The sequence below is a fragment of the Leuresthes tenuis genome, unplaced genomic scaffold (assembly GCF_036924035.1).
Source record: "Leuresthes tenuis unplaced genomic scaffold, fLeuTen1.0.hap1 SCAF_14, whole genome shotgun sequence".
NCBI lineage: Eukaryota > Metazoa > Chordata > Actinopteri > Atheriniformes > Atherinopsidae > Leuresthes > Leuresthes tenuis.
In genome coordinates, this window is record NW_027325368.1 from 8,109,857 (window position 1) to 8,133,038 (window position 23,182).

The 23,182-nt window shown below is 41.8% G+C and overlaps 1 protein-coding gene across 2 annotated transcripts in view; it reads left to right on the top strand.

Annotated features, from left to right (window-relative positions):
- Window positions 1-41: 41 nt before the first annotated feature.
- Window positions 42-23,182, top strand: part of ankrd12 (ankyrin repeat domain 12) — a 33,362-nt gene continuing 10,221 nt past the window's right edge. Inside the window, exons 1-5 of one of the 2 annotated variants that reach the window (XM_072363908.1) lie at window positions 42-238; window positions 18,080-18,193; window positions 20,301-20,451; window positions 22,023-22,094; window positions 22,522-22,662. In XM_072363908.1, coding sequence (XP_072220009.1) covers window positions 18,134-18,193; window positions 20,301-20,451; window positions 22,023-22,094; window positions 22,522-22,662 — 424 coding nt within the window. In that variant the 5' untranslated portion in view covers window positions 42-238; window positions 18,080-18,133. The remainder of the gene's footprint in view (window positions 239-18,079; window positions 18,194-20,300; window positions 20,452-22,022; window positions 22,095-22,521; window positions 22,663-23,182) is intronic. The other variant, XM_072363909.1, reaches the window with a different exon arrangement.

Below are 23,182 nucleotides of genomic sequence, written 5' to 3' on the forward strand. Positions count from 1 at the left end.
TAAAGCGGTCACATGACTCCCGTCGGCCAATCAGAGCGGTGTTTGCATGTTTTGCTAGGCTTTTCTCGGAGAGGACGACAGACGAACTGCTGGGATGTTTTCAAAACCAGCGATGAACGTCACACAGCCGTAGGCAACGGTTAACGTCCAATATTTAGGAAATAACTGTTAATAGTGAGCAATATTTAGATACAGCGGAACGTGAATGAGTTGGTTGGACCTGTAACCCAGTTTAAAGGTAAGCACAAAACAAGACTTGTTAAAATAGCTTCGGATCATGATGGGTAAAAATCCTAGTTAGCCATCTGGCTAAATTCTACGGCGACCAGGCTAACGTTGGGCTAACTTGACGTAAACTGCGTGCGAAAATGAATGTTAGGTGTTTGCGTGAGCTTGGTATAGTTGTGTGCCACGTGCGTTACGCACATTGAGTAGTTTCTCTCTGCTAACTGAAATTTCAGCTGTATCCAGTTTTATTAAGTCGCTGCATTTGAAGCGAGGGTACAGAGGGCTAATAGGAAAATGTCGGAGCGAGGCACAGCGAGCTGAGTTAGCCCCAGTGAGGCTGTGACGGGCTGGATACGAGCTTGCTAGCTAGCTGTAAACGTTGGGGAGGGGGGAACGTTGTGAGGGCAGTGAAGGGGCTGCAGTGGGCTTTTGTCTCAGGCTTTTCTGTGCTCTTGTGTTGATTATTGCCATAAAAAATAGTACGTGAACTCATTTCCCCCACCTTTCTGCCACGCAGTGACATTCAACCAAATAGCCGCGCGTACAACGTTTTTTTTTCGTGTCTAAATAATACTACCCCTTGATCAATTTATTTACATTCAGCAGCCAAGTTGGAACATTTTAGCGCTCAGCAACATTGCTTTCTGTGCATTGTAAGAAGGCACGAGCGACACAAACGTTACGATGAAGTGGGTGGTGTTGTCTGCAACGATCTAACTGCCGTTTATTTACAATCAACATTCAGCACTGTGTCGGAGATAATTGCGATGAGCTCTGGTGTAACGCATAATAATTATGAATGTTATTTTAAATGCATGCAGGGAACTAGCATGGCTCGAATGACTAGGTGCTTGCGCCTCCCAGCCATTGACTGTGACATTTTGGGGGTGTGTTGCCTGATACAAAAGCTGCCTGTTTTTCAGATGGCTGGCTGTGAAACGACCGATCTAAATCCAATCAGACGACAAACCTGAATTTTAAAATGGGTTGAGTTAAAGATCTGCACTGAGCGACACAGATTACACACACGTTGATTAAGCTTTTTAATGCCAATTTCTTGGCTCATTTGTGCTTATTTGTCTGCTACCAATATCAGTTAATGAGTTATGATACAATTGAATACAGCACATAAGCATTGTATCAGTGTAAGGGCACAGAAAAATTCACAGAAATTAGCCTTAAAAAATATTACCATCAAATGTTAGATATTTAATGTCTTTCATGTGCTCTGTAAGGCAGAAAAAGAACGAGGTTGACTTCCAGTGTCTGGATAAAGAAAGGCTTTTTGGGGGGGGGGGGGGGGGGTTAAAAAGAAATAACAATAATTTGTGTTAATTTTGGTACTGTATAATAGTCTGAATTTCTGCTGCTGAACATGTCTCAATTACAAAATATTGTAATGTCTGAAATATGTAGGAAAACATACAACTAGGGCTAAATGTTTAGATAATTTAGTTAACGATCTAAAATAATGTTATTTGGCCTTGGTTTCTACAGCTTTACGTCGCCTCCTTTTTAGAAAATGCTCTAAGCCAGCATCACTGAACAAAATACCAAGGAAGGCAGAGTTTTACGACTTTGCATTCCACTGAAAACCAAACTACATTTAGTCATTTCACTCGCTGTCGCACCTTAAATCAGAGAAAAGGTACGAATTGATAAAGAAAAATGCATGGTATGGTCTTCTTGGTATTGAAAGACAGGCTCCTGTGACACCTTGTTTCGACATTACTAATCCCACAGCACAGCACTTATTACCCATCATTTATAGTAGTTGATGTTGTGATCATCAAAGATGATGCAAATGACTTTAGAAATAAACATTTTTTACATATTCATGATAACAAAATTGAACAGATTTGTAATTATTTGACAAGTACAAAGCTTCAGTTTGTTTTTATCATCAATGCATCAACAACGATGCATAATATTTGTCACACAGAGTTCAATTTGAAGTAAATGTTAGTTAATCAATTTTTCATAAAAGAAAAATGCTCATCAGTCCCATGGTTGTACACAGACAGTTGACTGATCTTTTTATATGAATGGAAGTTACAGGATACTGATGCTTCTTTTGTATGCATGATTTCTGCTGCCAGGGTAGTTGATTGAACGTGGTGGGATTATCCGCCTTTTTGCTGGTCTACCAGTTCATCCCCTTTGCTAAACATATTTTTAGGTCCTTCACTGCAGGTAAGAACTAATATCTCAGTATTCTGCTGGTAAAATGCCCATTTAACTGGAAATGAATTAGATCTCCTACACTGTTGAAGGTTTATTGCCTTACTGTCTCTTGCGAAGTGTTAAAACGCTGGCATTAGTACTTTATTTGTTGCAATGCTCGAGACATTGTGTATAATTGCATCTTTTATTATCACTTGAGAATGTTTTTCTCTCCGGCAGTTCCGCCTTCTGCCAGTTTACATAATTTGACATTGAGTAAACAAACCAAAGGATAGTGGACATCGGCTTCGCTGAACAGAAAGGATACACACATGTTTTTATTTTCCAAATGGACAAATTTGAATCTGCTGTATGACTGAGATGAAAATACAATCATCCAAACATGTGACCTCGACAAAGCGGTTAAGTGGGGGCTTCAGACTGCAACCATTAAGTCACATTAGACCATTAAGGGAGATGGTGCGTTTGATTTTTCTAATAAGGAGAACTCGTGTGAGTCATTGATATTTTCAGTGTTTATTTAGTTTTTAAGTCCCGATCGTGCATCATCTGAAACAAAAGAGGGGTCGAGAATTGTCGTGCAGGTGCACACTTGTGGTTTTTAAGAGAGCAAATAGAATGGAGAGCAGACACGCCATTATAACCAAAAGAACGTTCCTACACTCGTGCCATTTTAGTCCATAAATATCTGATGAGGATAATTCAGGTGAGGGAATACCGTGTAAGTACAGATTTTTCTGCAATCTCTTTGCTTATTCTCCCAATCGCTGTCCAGTCAGATGGGGCCAGTTTCAAGGTAAACATTCTGTGTAGGTTTTAATCAAAGATATCTCTGTACTTCGCCCTGTTCAGCTTTCCCTCAACCATGATTTGTCTCTGTGTCCCTGCCACTGAGAAACACTGCCTCGGTACAATGACACCGCCATCATTGTTCACTGTTATGTTATTTGATAGGCGATGAACTGTTTCCTTTTGTACACAAGGACAATCAGCTTCTTGGTCACCGCTGGTATCTTTTCTCTTCTCACCTGATTGTTCAGTTTGGCTTGGTAGTCCCTTCAAGTCCTTTACGGCATTTAAAAAATATGGCCTCTGTAATTTTGGGAATCTTCAGGTTGTTTTTGTCTGTTCTTAAGGAGCTCCTACCACTTTGTGGCTGTACTTCGGTGTGTGCCTTTACAAATCACGTCCAGTCAATTGTTTTTTAACATATGGACTCGAGTGAAGGTGCGGAAACATCTGCGGAAACAAGCAGTTTCAACAAACGCATCATGTCGATTGCTGTTTTCTACATATATGGTTAAGCATTTAAGCTTTATGCATAAAACTATCTAATTTCAGTCTGTGTAAATAATTAGAGATCTCTCTCTGACCAACCAATGGCAATTTAACACTGACAAGTTGACTGCGAAAAAGCCTCAAATAAGGCCGACAGAACCTTGTTGCATACCTAGAGGACCAGAGATGGACAGTCGCTGTCAGTTTGATGTATAAGCGCCCTTAGAGATGAGCAAGGGAAATGAAAGGCACTCCGGCCTAATTAAAAGTCTCACAGCAAAAATTCTTGGGTAAATTTTTTTTTGTTTTCCTCGTCTTACTAATTTTTCCTAAAGTGCTGAAAAAAAGTTTTTCTTTTCCATTTTAGGCTATTGAGTATTAATTGATGAGGGAAAGTGTTGGGTAATGAACTTCCTGCCTACGGCGTGTATGTAGGGAGGCCGTGCTTTGATGATTTGTCTTAAAGGTCTGAGAACAAGTGCTGAAGTGTAGAAGAGGCGGCTGATGTGACGCGAGTCTGTTCAGCGAGTTACTGCAGAGGCGAACAGCAGCTGACACTAAATACTGAAATACTATTATCTTTAAAATGTAGACTTTCACTGAGCTAACGGAAAAAGTAGAAAAGACTTGCATACATACAAAGGTACAACAGATATTTAAATACTACTGTGCTTCACGATCATTATAATCATGTATCGTGCTAATTTTTTGTTTCAGTAAAACCACTTGCTTTGTTTTGTTGTGAACACGTCTCACACCAGTATGTCAGGAAGGATACTCTGTCCTGTTTCCTTTTCTGAAGAGTCAGTGCTGTTGGTGCTGTAGATGAATAAATAACACTTTGTCTCTTCACTTGGAACATTGTGGTTACAGCGCTGGCCGTTGTGTTCAACTCGTAGCTCTTAGAGACACTTGCTGATAACAATAATTGTATTGGATTAGATAACATTAGTTGGGTTTATCTTGCTGGTTTTATCCATATTTAGAGATGAGAATAAGGAAAAGTGATGGAAAATTGAAAAAGAATTTCAGCTGGTGTGCTAAAAGATATTTGAAATAGTTCCCTCTGGTTATTTTTACCAGTTTGAAAGAATTCTTGAGAGGAAATTAAGTAAGTTTTGACATTGTGTCTGATGAGGCAAAGATTAAAATGGTGTGACTCGGTGCCTTTGTTCTGATCTGAGCTGCCAAACAATAAACTCACTGATTGGCGTCTGCACGGGTATGATATTAGATCCCCAATTTTTCCACATGTAAAAGAGTTGCTGAAAAAGACCATTTTCCTCTTGGGGATGTCCACTGCAACATTTGTTGGATTTTCTCCCCTCAGGTTTGTATACGTGAGAAGAACCATTTCTATTTTGATGGTGGCAGCATAGCCGATGCTGTCACTTTCTGGAAACTCTCCACAGCCTAGCTTACTCACTTCAAACCATTCATCCATCCAATTTTGATACCCACCTAATCTAATTCGCGGGGGGTGAATTAGATGCATTCTGTCTTGCATGATGAAAAGGTTACACTGGGGGGGGGGAGCATTACTGTTGAGCAGAAACTGGTAAAAACGACTTGATCGCTGACGCCCCGTCCCCTCGATAGCTCGTTATACTGAAAACGTTTAAGGACATTTACAACATATCTGAAGTCTTGAGATCTTTTTTCTCTCCTTAGAAAATCTTAAAACAACAAGATGTAACACAAGGAAGCTCGCCGTTAATGGCAGAAATAAATGTGAACAGTGTTGTCTTTGGAGGTAACCACTGACCTCGGGGCGAATTTTTCAAGAAACATTTTAACTTCACATTGGGTCTGAATGCTCAGTTAGAGACAAGGGAGCAAGACAGCTTAGATAATGCAGCCTACTTCTTGTCAAAGGGCTTGGTCCAAAAGTCCTGTCCAGTTAACTGTAAACCCCCCCACACACACACTCACACTTTACCATCAGGCTTCAAAGGGTAAAGCTGAATTTACGGTCTTGTCATACTGCCTATCAGAAAAACACCTCCTCTGAGTTGGCGAAGGTGTTTAAACCAGTGATGTTGCATCAGGTTTTTCACTGTTCTCCAGTGTGCTGTATGATAAATGCTTCATTTCCAACATGGTCTCATTTTTATTGCGTTGATGGCTAATTCATTTTAAAATGCTATTTCTGTACTTGTACTCATGGACTAATACAAAACATTACTCTGGAAGTAAGAACCTTTTTTGGGAAAATTTTTGGTGGACCTTCAATCTGATGACCATTAATTCCAGCTTGAAAAGCTTATATTTAAAGTGCAACCACTTTCTATAACAGCGAGGACCTGTTGCCTTGAGTTGAGCACAGTATTTTGACGAAACTGGGATAGATATGTTAATTTCCTCTCATTGTTACTTGCAGGGTTTCCTTGACTGCCTCGTTTTGATCTCAATATTTTTCTTTCATCATCATCCATTAAGTCTTTTTCTCCCACGATTAGATTTGTTCTTACCGTTTAACCACACTGATTGTGCAGTTGTTTTTCAGTTTTCTCATTTCCTGGTGCTTTGTCAAAAATGATCAGACATGGTGACTCAATAACTACCTATCATGTGCTACAAACATTTCCGATATTGATTAGTGATGTTTATAAAATACTACATATTTTCTTATAACTACATCTAACTTTTTGTGCTTTGTTATATTTGAACTCAACTTATTTACAATAAAGCCTCTCACATTTTCCTTTTCTGTTGTCAGACAACCCAACAGGTCCAAGTTGGTTGAGTCAGATGGTTGAAATCTGCTTTGTATGCTGCCAGATGTCACTACATCCCACACACTTTAAGCACAGTTGAGTGTATTTTATGCACTGAATTAAAGGTTTGATCGTATTGATGTCGGGTTCCTCTTTTAATTCAAAATGTACAAATGTAGGTTGTTGGGTAATTTTTCAATTTATTTTGGAAAATTTTAACATTTACATGCATACGTAAACCAGTAGGCTGTCAATAAGGGTACTGCTTTGCAGGTAATGCCAACAACTGTTGCTCACCACCACAGACTCACTTATATGCATACATGAAGTCACATTGTAACAGGGCTATAGCAGTTTAACCTGAGTTAACACTTGACTCTGTATTTGAGGTGGAAACTTTGACGGTCGGTGCTTTGGCACAGTATGAGTCTGCACGAACAGGTTGCTTGAAAGCCCCTCAGGTGAAACATTTGCTGTCCAGTCTCACCGTCTCCTTCTGCTGATCAATACACTTGCGTTATACTTCCCAAATTACCTAATGTGCTGTTACACCCCCCCATATACACACTTAACCTCAGCCAAACAATTAGAAAACTTTCTATGTACACTGGTCAATACTCCCACTAACACCCGCTAACATCTTGAGTGCAATAAGAAAGTGTTTAATTGGCACTCAGCCCCATGCAGAATATGACTGCAGTAGTTTTTATCGGCACCAGCTCGGTATGGCATCGACGGGAAAAACGACAGCTGCGTACACACCCACATCGTCCTTAGTGAAAACTAAGTGGTCGGATGTACAGGAGTGATTACATGACAGATTTTCTTTACCGAAAGACATGTTTATGGACCACAACTTTTAATGGAGATCCAGAAATTAACAACAAGACCTTCAGTGATCAATTCACACGTGTAGCAAAAGCACCGAGCGGCTCAATCTACATACTGTTATCAGAGACTGTTTTCTAAAGGTAACCTGAAGGATGCTGTTTCATGCTGTCCCTTCATGTTGTCCCTGGCAGGCGGTGGCGTACTTGACTGTTAAGTTGTCACCCACAGACACTGAGAGTAAACACACTAAAACCGTAAAGGGTTTAATCATTTTCAGTGTGCACACCCCTATGGAAGAAAACTACACAGGTTTATACTTTGATGTAAAATGATACAACTGATGGCAACGGATCAATGGGCCGAACAGAATATTACAGGTGGAAGTCCTGTTGGTGAACTTTGATTCCGCATGACATCCAGCATCCTTTATAGGCTGTATTCTCCACGTTACTGCCCCACTGAACCATAACATCCACACCCTGGCAGTAAGGGGACGGAGACATGTACGTTCTACTGTTTAGGAATTCTCTTTATACCTTCGTCGTGGCCACTGCTGTTAATTCAAACCCTGAAAACACAGGCTGCCGTTGGTTGCTGCCGTGGCAGAACTGACATTCATATAGGAGCGGATTCGCTTCAAATTCTTCTTCTTCTGGGTGTCTTGGCAGCGTTTATCGCCAACATTCGTTCTCTGATCACACCCTGGTGCGCCGAGCGACGAGTTTGGATTCCCAAAAATCTGACATTGCTCCAATTTCTCTGGTGTCATGAAAATATTATGAGTGAGGATCTGCAGTCACATCAGCGTTACACGTGCAGATCTTCATACAGGCTCAGCGAGGGAGCATTAGCACAGCAGCAGTGTGAACCATTAACATATCCATCACTGGCTTGCTGTATGTGTCGTGGGGGAAGCAACATTGTGGCCTCTGTATACAATAGCCTCTCTGGACAGACTATAAGCCTCTTACTGAATAGGGTATTGACCAAGGTGCTGTAATGCCTGAACAATTATGTAAGCATATACCGTGAGCTGCTTTCCATTGCAGTGGATTTTAGTTGATTTATTTCTAATAATATAAGACTTTTTATTTGTGTGTATCTCAATATTTCATGTCATGATTACGTTTCCTTTTCCATCTGATTTAAAATACTATTTAATTAACAGAAAGTGAGACATATTCAATTTAAATCATCATATCTAACATAACTAAGTCAGCAGTGGCTGTGTTTGCTTGAGTAGATCTGTTCACTTCTCAGATAAATTAATTTTTTTTAAAAAGAGATTTTCGTTCGAAAACGGCTTGTCTGAAGGAGAATAAAAAGTTTTGTGAACTTTTATAGATGGAACAACAGTATTCCACAGAAGCCAAACATGGTAGTTTGGCTGCCTCTGATGTGTCTTGTGAAATAATTGGCCAACCATCATTCTCTCTAAAAAGTAATCTGATTATGTAGCAAGGACTATCAGTCTGCACAGCAGTGGGAAAGAAGAAAGTCTTGAGCAATTTGGCAGTCCTTGCTCAGACTGAGAAGAAGAATTGGAGGAAAGGAAATCAATGTTAGGGTATGAAATGAGGAATAAAATGCATTTCTTTTAGTGGGAGTTTAAGCTTACTTAATACGTAAAATCAAAGGGATTCAATGTGGTCGTGTACTCAACACCTCTCTAACAACTTCATCTTCACCATCTTACAACATTTAATCAGCAATACAAGGCTGGTATGACTTCTGGCCATAAGTATGTTATTTTACTCCGATAAAGCTGAACGCTGTTCCTCTTTTTTTGTTTTGAGCGATGACACCCGGGCTTCATCTTCAGGGAAACCCCCCAAAAACGGTCAGAGTTTTTGTTTTACTCTCTCATCCTCAAAGTGAGCAAAGTGTGGACTATGACCTACTTAATGTTGTTGAATTGCCATTAATAGTCACAGAGGCTCCTCGCTGATTGTAACTTGGCCATGTTGAGATAGATCAACCCAGAAAGTAGTGAAAAGAATTGAGATTGTGGCAGAAATGATTTGTTTTTTCTATTCCAGGCAGCGTAAAACTCTGCTCTCTCACTTTCACTTCCATTTGCCTCTTACATTTATCGTGTGGCGGTTAAAATGTGAGCTTACAGGTGCCTGTTACGGTACACATGGCCTCCAGCCAATCAAGATGCAGTTGTCTCCATCAGTCGCATGCGTCTTTGGGAGGCCCAGTAAGTGTGTGGAGGGTGGAGCCTCCTGATTACACAACATGTGCAGGCCTTTGCCAGCAGCTAAATGTGTGCACAACGTTGTTTTGGTTTAACGTGTTGAGTGCAGTATCGTGGTTTGTAACGGCTTGGTGGTCAACCATATGCTTTTAGAGACTGACAGTTTGAGAACCTGTGACCTTCCTACTGCCTGCAAATACAGTGTGACGACACAGAAGGAGGGAAAAGCTGCTTTAGGATATTACAGCGTTCTTTGATTGCTGTTTATCGATAAGACTGTAGAGTCGCTTTTGTGAATGAATTGTGAGGGAGAAAACAATGTTTGACAATGAGTGTGTTTGCATTCTTCACTTCTGGGCTGCTTTCACGTTATCAATGCCAAAGAAAGGCGCTCATATCCTGTATTCATTGGCTCAGTTTGTGAAAAAGCTTTTAAAAAGCCAGAGCGTCCCTCCTGATATAAATTGGACTAATTAAAGATGTCACTGAATGGACAAATTGTAATATGTAATAAACAAATGGTTTAAGTGAATGGTGCTCATACCCTAAGCTCTGCTCAATTGCTATGAATCTGTTTCCATTGCTTTTCTTTTACAATTTATTTATTTTTTATTAACTTGTACTTTTTAGGACCCAAGATGGCTGCCAACATGAAAGGTTTAGAAAAAGACATTTAACGTTGCAGCTCTGGATTTTAGGTCAGGGTCGTCCCAAACATCGTTTTGGGTCATTTTGATGACCCGACTCAGACTTTTGGGAGGTTACCAGAGACTACGCCACTCACATAGTCCGTGCCGGCAGTGTTTGCTGAGAGTTGGGATGCATTTGTCTCGGAGAATAGATCAAATTCCATCCATCCATTTTCTATACCTGCTTAATCCGTCGGTCGGGTCGCGGGGGGGCTGGAGCCTATCTCAGCGGTCATCGGATGAGAGGCGGGGTACACCCTGGACAGGTCGCCAGTCCATCACAGGGCTAGATCAAATTGGTTATGATAAATTATGGTGAGTAATTAACACTTTAGTGTTTTACTATTTTAAAATTGAAGGGCTTTTTGAGATAATTCTGAATTTTTAAAGGATTTCATTCTGACACTGATTTGCGTGTTGGTTATCATGGCAACTGTTTCCTCAGTGAAATGTGTTTAAATAGCGTGTAATAGTTAGGCAGCGCCCGTTTGTGTTTGCAGTGCTATTCGCACACATTTCAATGTGCTTTTTTTTTTTTAAAAAAAAGGTCAAGATTCACAAGGGAATTTTGAACTGCGAAACAATCGCATGCAGGAAAACACCATCAAATATTAACAAAACGGGTTCAACTTGTTATTTCTGGGCTTGAAATGCTTTTCTTTTTTACAAAGGTCAGTGGAGATAGCGTGTATGGTGGTGGAGACACTGTCGGCTGTTCCATTCTTGCATCAGGTTGCATTTTGTTGACATCCTTCTCCTCCTCATCATATCCAGTGACGTGCTCTCCCTTTCTCCTCCGTTGGTCATTGTTTTTAGCCACATCAGTGTGTTAGTTTTTCTTTCTTTCCCTACTTATATCCTTGACATAATAAAACCTCATCTCCTTTATCAATTCATCTGACCTGCAGGCTGCCTTTGTGGCTGTGAAACATCTGAGCTACGACTCGACAAAAACAACAACCAGCCCGGCTCACGGTCTCTCAGCTGCAGCGCACACAACTCTCACGTGCCAGACATGGGCTCTGTGGTGCAGTGTGGTTAGAAGTACGCTGAATGTTTAAAACACATAACGATTTGTCTGCCTTCGAGCTCGTATAAATCAAACCTGTCTGTATAAATGTTGCAAAGACGTTGCATCAGCAGCGAGAGCTTGTCTTTGTTCAGAGGTGATGGAGACAGAACAGGTGATGACATTTCTGTGCATTTTTCCTCTGTTCACTTGCCTGTATTGGTTATATATTATTAGGTGTAAATATGTGCACATCATAACTGCTGAATTGGCTGTATTCAACATCATTCCTGAAATTCTAACCCACATTGGGTCATTTTCATATTCCTTAACATTTTTAAACGGATTCAACTTTTTTTTTTTTTTAAAGTACTAAATGGCGATGAACCACCGAGGAGACACTAATTTGTATTTACGAGGTAGTGAGACCTGAACGTTGTTGACCATGCTCGTGTGCAGCTACGGCACGATGTGGGAGTATTTGATCTCCGACGGTTCTGCTCATATGATTATGAAAATACTTGTTTCAGGCCAGCTTTCTCCAGAAGCCAAGGCTTTAAAAACACCCAAATACAGGTGAAGAATTACTAAAAGTGAGAGTTCAGTTGATAGTCCCACCCCTCATGTTAATTCACTATATTAACAGACTCAAAGTCCTGGTGTCGTGAATTTCTGCTGTTACACTGTCGCTGCTGTTTAGCTATCCACAATCTTCAAATGGAGCACTTTATGATACATATCGATGTAAAAAATGTGTCGTGGTTCTGATGAAATGCATCCACCCAGCGTTGTAACGCCCAGAGATGTTTTCTCCTGAGCATCTCGACTGTAGCAGTACCCAAAGTAAGCCTTAAACAACCAAATAACTGATAAACAAGTTAACAACGGTATTTTGGAGCAAATTCATTTATTTTAATTTTTTAAAGTAAAATTGCAAGGACCTTGTATGCTGAGGGGACTGCAGATTCCTCCCAGTCTGAATTTGAAGAGGTTTAGTCAACGTGTCCTTATTAGCCTCGGTGAGGCTTACTCGCAGACAAAGCTGTGGTTTTGACACACCACAAGCTGCCGTGCGTTGGGCCTGTGATCGGATCGACAGCTCGTCGGGCTTAATTGGATGTGACAGGTGTAGATGGAGTCATGTCTTGAATGTCATGATGAAAACTGACACAACATTTCCCTCGTGGTTTATTTTTTCAGACCACAGCCTCTAGTTGCTCATATGGAAGCAAGTAGATGGAATTCCTTGTGGTTCAGACACTTTGTTAGCTGTAGAAGTGTTTTGTTTTCTAGTCACACAGGTGGCTTCTTTGTCTGTAGGGCCGCCCACACAACTTGTCCTCTGATGAATCGAGTGAGCGATGACCCAATCGATTCAGTCAGAGGAGGGGAAGATGTCCAAAGGTGATGAGGTATTTTTATTCACTTTGTGCCAAATACGGAAGATTTCATGAATGTCAACAGCTCTCCAGTTTTTGCTTCAGTCATGTGAGCTTGTGAAAATGAGAACAAGACCCACGCCTAGGTCCTAACCTTTGCTCTAATCCCTCACTCATTCCCTGCCCCCTCCTTTTAACCCATAATCGGCATTAAAAGCTCCATTGTTCCTGTCGTCTGCTTGGGTATCCGATCATTAACCTACATTCAGAACAGTAGGCTTCTCAAGGCTTTCAAACTCTCTCAGACTAGTAAAATGGGCGTGTTTTAGCGAGTCTTGGGCTGAACCTAAGTCTTCTGCCAGTGAAGTTAACCCCATCAACTCCTCTCATCTACAAACATTAGGCTACTTTACGAGGCTCTTGATTTGTGTGCGTGCCATCCCCTGAACCTCTCCCTTGGGAATTTCGAGCCATTCCTGTTTTTTATGGAAGCTTCTAAGTGATGTATAAGGCTGTAAAAGTTCAGCATTCAGTCTTACCTAAGAAGGAACATTTAGGAGGCCAACTGTTTCTGGGTCGTAAAACAACATATTGCTCAGATGATTGTTTATCACTCAACAAAATTTGGTGTCATGGCATTTTCCTACATGGGTGAAATTAAAGCAACATGCTTTGTAAGCTGCAAATTATTACTTTTTCTCATTGTAATCATCCTCCCAGTTAACAGCAAGGATCCATTCAAATATACAGAATTTATCAGGTTCTACGGCGTGTTAACAGCAGTTTACTCGTGAAACGCTGGCATTTGTCACTCTTTCAATAGAAGTGTAGGCTTTCCCCATATGGGAGAGTTTAAACCCAAACCTCACCAGCAGTCCCAGTGACATGGCTGGTTTATTTATGCAACCCAAAAGCACTTGGAACGAAGGCCAGACACTCTGGTTGGAGGAGGCGTGTTTCCTCTGTCTGGGGTTAGGGTAGTGAGAGGTGAACAGACGCCTTCAGGCATCCACTGTCTTTTGCTGTTTGTTTGTCCATGTCAAAATATGCCCCCCAGTTCAGACGAAGCGATCACAGGATGAGCAGAGCTGCACTAACTTCATACTTTAAATGTTATGTCTTTGAACTTGGTGCAGCCAAGGGAATTAGGATGTAATGGAGTATTTTCAACATGAAGTCCAGTTACAGATGACTATTTAACCTCAGTATTAATCTGCAGGTCATTTTCTTGTTTAATGATTTTATCAATAAAATGTTAGATGTTAGTTAAAACGATTGAATTTCAAATGCCAAAATAATTAAATGCTGTTTTGTTTCACAGCGAGAGGGTAAATTCCTCCCATCTCATCTGGAATATTATTGGAATTAGAGTGCAGTGCATCTTTGCATACACGGTGTGATGTATATCTTTTCTGTTTTTGGAATATAATTGGGCCTAAAATCCAAAAATATAAGCAGGGTATCCTGTGTGTTGAAGATGGGTGGCTGTGTGCTGGTTATTTTTACCTCTCCTGCCCCTCTTCTGTGGGCCTTTTCTTCTGCCTTTGTCCTGCTTCTCATTATGGAGTCAGAGGAGGAGGAAGGCTGGGGAGTGGATGTGCAGCTGAGAAAGACCTCCCCCATCATTTAGCGTGATAGCAGGACCACCACCACGTGACTGGATGTTTACCGTTGCAGCAAGTGAAGTGCGTCTCCTTGAATGCGTTGCATTTGTTGCCCTGCTGCTGTGGTTGTAAAAACTGACTCGATACCTGCTGTAGGTTTGCAGAATTCTTCCTTTTCTAGGTCAGTTTTATTTATGATAACACTTTTAACCCACTGATGCTTTCAGAGCATTTTTAAATAGATTCCATATACATGCAGTCGTAAGTGCAGTCACATGGGAGAGGGAGGGAAAATCGCATGTATTTTCCACATGGTGTGTGAGAGCTCACAGCAGGCGGTACTCTGGGAGCTGTAGTGGAGTAATGTTTCTGCTGCTGTTACTGGTGGCAGTGGCGTACTCTGCAAGTGGTGTGTCAGGCTCATGCTATTCTTAGCCCTCTGCCCTCCCTGTCCCATTCTGCAGTCAGTGGATCAGGTTACCGTACTGTGCGCGCTCTCCATCCATCCCAGTTACAACAACGCATATTCTCCACCCTTCCCTTCTGCATACACAAGCACCCCCACCACTTCTATAACCCCCAAACCACTGCACTCACGCAAGGACATGCATTAGCCGCTGCTCTGCTGTCGGGGCCATCGTGCTTCAGCACCACAGGGAAATGGCTGTTATTGTTGTTAGCCAGTAACCAGTGGAGTTAAAGTAGAGGAGCATCGGGTTATAAATGAATATGGAGACATCTGCTTCTCAGAAGGAGCAACAATGCTATCAGCACTCCAAACATAGGATTTCACTGACTTCAGATGGTTGTTTAGATATTGAAAAATTCTCGTACCTAATTTCATATAAAGAAAATGCTCTGACCAAAATCCCATTGCATTGACTGTTAATACTGAACTGGTGAGTAACAAAATGTTTAAGCTGCCAGTTAAGGAAAGCTATTGGCTCACACTTAAAGAAATATTTGACTGTTGAGCATCTATTTGCTGTTGTTTTAGCAGAAATTTGATAATATTAAGTAGAGTAAGAGCTTCACTTTGTACTTTGAGCTAAGCTGCCAAACCATCGTCTTTCAGCTGCATCTCCAGTGTCTTGATATTCTCTGTAGTTTATTTTATAGGATATAGACTGACTGTTTTGACCTTTTTTTTTCTGTAACTTTCTAACCAAAATGTTCTTTTTGGAGCTGTGAACATTTTCGATTTATCTCTAATTAACATGGAATCATTAGTTGAAGTTGCAGTGTTTATTTCTAACTCCTGTCCTCTCCTTGGTTGCTGAAATATTTACCACATTCCTTATGTTGGAACAGAGGGAAGCAGTCATCCCGAGTGTCTCTGGTGTCTCTCTTTGTAGGACTTCTTCCAGCATTTTCCAGCTGGGATTCCGCAGTCTGATGCCCAGTTTTATTGATAATAAGTAGGTTGCAGCAACTGTCGCTATCACAGTTTTCTCTGTATGGCATCCTATGCCAAAGTAATCATGGCTGTAGTTTCTGATGGCTGAAGTTGTAATGAAGGTGGCGTGAAACAGCAGACGTGAAACAGCTCAAGGTTAATGGCAGAGCTTATGCGGCCCTGAGCTGCTCATGAAACGCAGCGGATGTGAATGCCAAACTGGCGGGTGCCCAAATACCTCTGTAATTATAGTCACACCCTCCTTGCCTGTCTCTAGGCCAGATTGGAGTCGTGTCAGCGTTTGTTTTCTGGTCTGGTCCCGGCCTGTCCATACCGCTTTAATACCCCCGATACACGAGCTTTACGCCAACGTGCTGTCTGTGGGCGGCTCAATTCTCCCTTTCAGCTGCCTGAATGACAATGCTGCAGCACGCTGGCTATATGCTGACTAATGGTGGACCTCTCACTGGCCTCGGCCTTGCAGCAGGGCTGTGTGTTGGAAAAATTAAACCTGTCAACACAGTTCTATTACCTGGGATCAGCAAAGGTTGTCATACTATCTACAGAAACAAAATGTTGGGATTTCTTACATTGGTCTGAGTTGCAGTGATTTAGTGCAGAAAAAGTCACTGGATTCTATTTAGCAAGGTAAATAACTGATTGAAAGTTATATAAAACAACTTTTTTATACTCCCAAAGAAAAAGAGAGGCAAATGCTTAAAAATGGCATTTTCCTGCTCCTTTCTGTTCGTGCAGGATCTTTGTCATTCTGTTTATGCCACTGTTTTGGTAGATTAAAATTGCAATGCTCGTGGTTTTCACATAATTCCTCAATCTACCACATAATTGTCCCTTGTGAAAGTGCATTTCATGAAATACCAGCACACGCTTTTGTCGCTCTTTGCATCTGGATGGCTTCTGCTGTGATCCATTCGGACCCAGTGGAATGTTTTGGGTTTCATTAAATGCACGGAGATTGACTGATTACATGGTGTTGATGCTATGATATGTTGACTCCAGACAGCATCACTTTCGTGTGGAAAAATAACCTTTTATCTTCTGTTCTCTTCTCATTATAAAGGGAACTGTTTACATTTTCAGTGGGCTAACATAGCTAAACGCTGGTTAATCATATATGTTAAGTAATGTCTTCTGCAGCTGAGTCACTCTGGATTATAAACCATTTTTTTTAGATATTTGGTTACTATTTTGAAGCACAAATACTGAATATCTGATAGTTACAGCTTCTTAAATGTCACCGTTCCTTTGGCAAAACATGAAAAAGCTACCTGGAACTTTGATAATTTGATAATGTTTCTCTTTTTGTTGCCAGTCAAACTAAAGCTGAGCCGCATTAGCAGAAAATGGTAGACCTCTCACCAGTTTTGGTGTCCTTTCCCTGTTAGTTTTGCCCTCTGTATTTTTAAAGGTGCACGTGGACAAAGGACGGGGTCCAACAGGGTCAACCTTTATTTTAAAAATGAGTTTAACTTCATTTCTTGTGTGTGCACATGTGGCAGTTTCTTTTTGGCCAGAGGAAATAAAGTTGGGTCAACTATTTTAAGTGTCTTTTGAAGTCTAATGTTTAATTCAATGTTATTTACTCCATTGAAAAAGGAGCTTGATGATTGGAAGAAATATCTAACGAATCGTAGGGAAAAGTAGCCCCGTGTTTTCAGTGAGATGTTTTACTCCCTGTAAAAGTCCTGGTTTCTCTGTGAACGTGCTAGACTTGATAATAAATGCAGTCATGCTTGTTCGTAGACTATTATCATTTGTAAAGTTTGTCATTTTTTTTATCCTCTTTGAGTAATGGGGGCTTCCCTAATCATTTCAGTGTCTGCCTAACAACTAATCACTTACTCTCAGGTATCTTGATATAGAGTAAGCTGTTTGTGGGACTTTCAAAAGAAAGGCTATTTCCGTGTAACTGAGTTGTGTTGGAGTGTAAAAAGGAAGACGGGGAAAGTTGGTTGAAAGCATTCGAAAAAAGGCTCTCATGACAGAAAACGTGAATCGTCATGTGATGGAGTAACTGCCACATGCTTCAGGAGCAGGTTCAGCTGAGTGTTACACTTTCACCAGGCCCTACAGGCGCCCACGCTGCGCACCCCATTGACTCTTGGCTTGTGTTTCTACACTGTCATGAACCACATCAGAGAGAAGCTTGGTTGCACTGATGAGTAGGCCACACTGACGACACGTAGGGGGACGTTTTCCTCTCCGAGACGGAAGAGTCCCTAAAGCTGTGATTCATGCTGCCTCATGTAGTTGTTTCCTGACTGTTCTTTAAGGTCAATCTACAGAAGTGGAATGGAAATTTCAATAAAAATCCCTGCTTACTGATCCACTCTGAGAAAGCACAGCTGAGTTTCACTGAGTGGCAGCCCCATTTCGGGCTGTCGCATCACTCTTCTCTGGTTCAGTGAGTTACTTGCTTAAAACCATCCTTTTCTCTAGCTGGTGTTGGTGCAAGCGCTGTGTTTTTGTACAAAGAATTACGAGGTCAGTCATCTGTGACGCGGGCAGAGCTCACTTTCATTGCTGTTGTCCTTTCTCTCCAGGTGCATGATGAGCCGACTGTGCTGTAGCCGTCTAAGCTAGTCAGGTGCCGCACCATGGCCAAACCTGGGAGCGACCGAGATGGAGCCATGGTGGATAAGCAGGCAGGGAAGAAGGTACGTAAGCACAGACCTTACACTGATGTGTCTTTATTTGCACAGAAAATGTATAAGACCTGTTTTAGATTTTAATGCTGAAGTCTAAGATGCGTGCTCTGAGTTAGCATCCATAAATACCATGCAGACTGATATCTTATCTGCTTTCCTTGGTGCTGAAATGTCTTCTTCTGAGTGCCATACATGTTTGCATTTGGTCAGGTTTTGCCTCCTTTTGGTGACCAACATCTGCATGATTCATCGTTTTAATAGTTTTATTTTAATCGCAACAATAACTTCTTGGTGGCAGCAGGGAGCGTATCTTAGCAACCCTCCGTAAACTTCAGCTACATAAAATTAAATTAAATCCATCTGAGCATGTCCGACTGACTTAAATCATACGAAATCAAGCTCCTCGTAACCGGACTAACTCTCTGAGTCACTCTGGACTGAAATGGGCCTTGGCAGACAAACCTTCAGTCCTTACCTCGATTCTACTCCTTCTCCTACTGGATTCAGCATTAATATTGAACAAGATGCATCTCAAAGTGTCGGAGTAGCAGTTCATTAATGCCTTTTTTCCCATGTAGCCTATATGTTAAGGACCACTCGTGGCCTCTTGTAGTTGTTTGTCATAAAACAGGTGATGTACGTTTTAGTGCCAGGGACACTGGTTTTAGACCAATACCACTTAATAGTTCTTTTCCACATAAAAGAGAGGTTGTTGCTCTATTTTTCAAACAAAAGTACCTCACAGTCAAGCTCCTTTTCACTTTCAGCAGTTCCAGACACTTTAGCTTCGCACAGCTGGCACATTGCTTCTCTTGAGATCAAAGAAGCACCACACTGCAGAAATTTCCCCCCTGCCAGAAATGTATTTTACAGCACTGAAATGCAGCAAGCTAGAAGTAATGGCACTGAAAAAGTCTCGTCTGCTGATCAGAGCGCACAAAAAGCAAGAAAGATAAATGTGTTTATAGTGATATTGCTGGCATTTACTGTTTTAGCCTGTGGCTGCTATGGGATACTGGGATATTTTGCTTCACTCGTTCCCACAATGAGCCTTTTCACATGACTTTCAAGCTGGGACTCGTGCACATCTGTGTCACTGGTGAAAGTACATGGCGGCACAGGGAGGCCGGGTTGATCTGTTACTGATAGCCGATGGTGGTAACCGAGGCAAGGCCGTGCTGGCGTTGCAGGGCACGCCACTCTAACTAACGACACCGCCATCACTCGGCTGATTGTAAAGGACCGGTTTGTTTTGCGTTAGCGCACACTGGCAGCGCCTGTGTTTGGGACGTATGACATACCAAAGACCATGGAAATCTGATATCAGTTGAAACGGCTAAAACTAGCCGTGAAAACGATTCACAGTTGAAATGATAGGAGCTAATCATTTCCCAGGTGTTTGTGAGCCGAAGAAATGTAAATATGTGTGAGTACTCGTGTTACACATGACCCTGGAGGGTAATGACTCTTATTACTTTGTGTCATCAGACCTGCAAATGTACCGTAGTGATCTCTAAGCTCAAGATTAGGCTGATTTAACTGTATTCAGTCTTTTCTGTGTAATAACTGCTTCTGGTTTGATATTTGTGCCACCACATGTGCAACGTTTATTTATTTCCTTTTAAGTTATTGGTTTATTTCTAACACAGATAGGAGCATAAAGTGTCACATGTTTTAATGCTAAGAAGAGTATTGAAAGTAGTTTTTGCTCACATCATTTTCAGTTATTCTTACTTGGGCGAAAACGGTCTGAAGTCTGCATAAGAGCTAAGAATAGGCTTTTTCTCTGGATGTTTTGCGCTTGGCAGGGACTTGAGCCATGCAAGCTAACCTGTAACATTATGTTGCAGAGACGTAATATAATCATCGGCACCTCGTTAGATTAGTGTCGTGTTTTAGCAAGCTTTGGTTCCGCCTGAAACACTCCTGCAGCCATTCCTTTTTTGTTCTTGTCAAACTAGTTAACTTGGCTTTCTAAATGGAGCGGTCTATTAATGGGTACGGCTGTATTGTTTACATACACAGACACGCACAGATTGCAGTTCTAGCCACACCTTTGGAGTGTTTGACATGCCTCATTTTTAATTTTTTCCCCCTTCCTGTGTTCCTGCGATAGAGCAAAGACAAGTTGTCCCCTTTCACCAAGACTCCGAAGTTGGACCGGAGTGAATTGCTGGGGAAGGAAGGGAAAGCCAAGTCTTCCATGAAGCGCAAGCTCTCCTTCACTACAAGTCCGCCCCGGACAGAGGAGCGTGACTCGGACACTGGTAAGGACTGTTGTTGTTCCTCCTCCCTCCTCAAACTGCCATGCTGCTGGCTCACTGCCATGTCCTAGCACTGCCCCCTGGTGGCTAGTTACATGTATTTTAGACTCGCAGTAGGTCAAACTTGTAAGACAATAGGGTCCAAATCTGATCTCTGTGACGAGGTTTGGTCTGATCTGTGTATTAAGTAAGGTTGGTCCGGTCGGGAACCCGAGTTGGACCTCACAATACGTCAATATAAAGCTTTTGATTAAACATGCAGCATTCTGTGTTAATTTAACGGTGCATGTGAATAGAAAAAACAATGTATTGACAACCATTTGTTTATAACCAGCTTACCTACTACCATCAGCAGAGTTTGTCCTTGCCTCTGTCAGCAGATTGAGGTGGAATGAGTTTAAGAATGAACATAGTCATTTTATGTGGATGTCTATCCATTGCTGGTATTAGACAGTTTAAAACTCATTGCGAGGCTTTGGTTTCCTTTTACTTGACCCAAGCAAGTCGTTATCTTCACTCGTTTCCTCTTCACCAGAGATCAGCAGTCTGATTATTCTGCGAGGTTGTTTATTGAAAAGGTGGAATCCATTGTGATGCACTTAAACACGCTAAAGGAGATGTAAGATCTGTTTCTCCGAGATAAATTGTAATGATTCTTACTCCACGATGAGCATTGCATGCCAAAAATGGGTAAAAACACATCACTCAGCTTCACTGTTCTGCTGGACGATATGTTCTTTGGTTAGTGTAAATACTGGCACTGTAGCTCATCTGGAGTCTACTCGATACACTCTCCATCCCGTGTAGTCGTATCATCTACAACAAAAGCAAACACACTGCGTAAGACCTGAATCTCAAAGATATGAAGTTACAAATCAAAGCTATTTTTCCATTAAGGAGGGTGCGAGCGTTTTGCAGTAGCCTTGAAACTTACTGAGCAGTAACTGAGATAAATGTCTCACTCAAGTGCTCGGCTTTACAACTCAGCCATCTTAAGCTTACTCTCGTGCTTAAGTAAACTCTGCTCAGCTCCCATCATCTGGTTAGAAGCGTAACTGAATGTTTACATGAGATTTGAGCCCTAGAAATAGGTTCATGTGTTGTAAAGCCTATGTTTATAGAGAGCTGACGGTTTGTCCTCATCTCCTCTGTAGAGCGAGCTCAACGGGAGGATTTTCATTGTGTGGTCTTTCTTCACTCTAACACATGAGAACCCTCAATTTAAGTATAATTTATACATTGTACAGGTTTTAAATGTAAACCAGCTTTGAGGGTGGCTTTTGCCTTCCAGCAGCTCTCCCCAGTGCCTGTCAGGTCCTGAGCAGCTGCAGGAGGAAGCGATGCAATGACTCCACTGACCGCCTGATTGGATCTCCCCTCCTGTGTCCTGTGTTGCCATGACTCATAATCTGTTGCGTGGAGTGCGAGTGTGCTGCTGTGCCTGCCTGTATTTGAGTACATGTGAAATGTGGAGGGTGTGAGAGCGTTAATGCAGTGCTTTCCCACCCTTCCACCCCCTCCTTGCTCTCCCCTCCCTCCTCCCCCCTCCCCATCCTCTCTGCTTTGCACTGTAGATGACTCAGACCCAGGCCAGTCGAGTGAGACCTGGGGAGAGAGATTAGTGCCTCCCTGCAGGATATACGCAGGTAACCGCTGCAGCCCGATCCTCAGCCCCCCGTTTCCTCTTCGAGTCACGTCACCCACTCTGCGCTACTACGCCGCTGTAAACGCACACACACACATGCACGTGTGTGTGTTTTCGCCTTGCATCTGCCCCTATTACAGCTCAGCATGTCTGTGTCTAGTAACAGTCGACCGATCGAAGAACAGGGGGGCCCCGAGGAGTGCCGTCTGCACTTGGCTGGCTTCAGAGAATGCTGTCTTTTTTTTTTTTTTCCTCCTTTATTTTGTCCCTTCTTTACCAACCTCACGCTTGTCATCTGTTTCTCTGCAAGCCCAACAGATACATGGGGTGGAGGAAAATGTGTTACTGTGGCGATGACGGTGCTGTTTGTCAAAGAAATTCGTCTCGTCTTGGATCGTCTCCTAAAATCTTTCTTGGTTCTGTTGCAGATAAAGATGGACCAGATAAGAAGAAGGTGAAGAAGGAGGCTGGGAGCAAAAAGTCCCAGGCACCGAACCTTTTGTTTGGATATCCGCTGTCGGAGCGCAAGCAGATGGCTCTCCTGATGCAGATGACTGCCAACAGTCCAGGTTTGTGCAACTGCTCGACCACATCCTTAACGATATTTACTGTGGGATGACTCATGCTTCTGAGCAGTTTGACTGATATTCTGGATATTTTATGAATCATTGATTTAACTTCTAATCTGTTTAAAAACAGACGACCTTTAAGAGTCATGCAGGTTTCCGTTAATCTTACTCGAGAAGAGAAGGTTTGAAATCAGATCTGGAAACAATTAAGACGTTTTGTTTCAAAATTCAACTGGAGAGCAGAGTTGGAGTTTTAATTTTAAGAGTTTGAGCAGACTTAATCATTGATAAATGAGGTGATTGACTCTGGCTGCTGTCGGAGATGCTGCATTTTGCTGAATCAGGTCAGACAGCACATCTCTCTGAGAACATACACCTGCTCCATGTGTGAGATTTCTCCAGACATTTCTCTTCTTATTCTTATGTTTCAGCTTGACTTCCTGTTTCATCTTACAAAACTACTTTGTCTTTTTGAAATGTTCATGGCTGAGTTCAGTCTGGCCTTTCTTGGGTGTTTTGC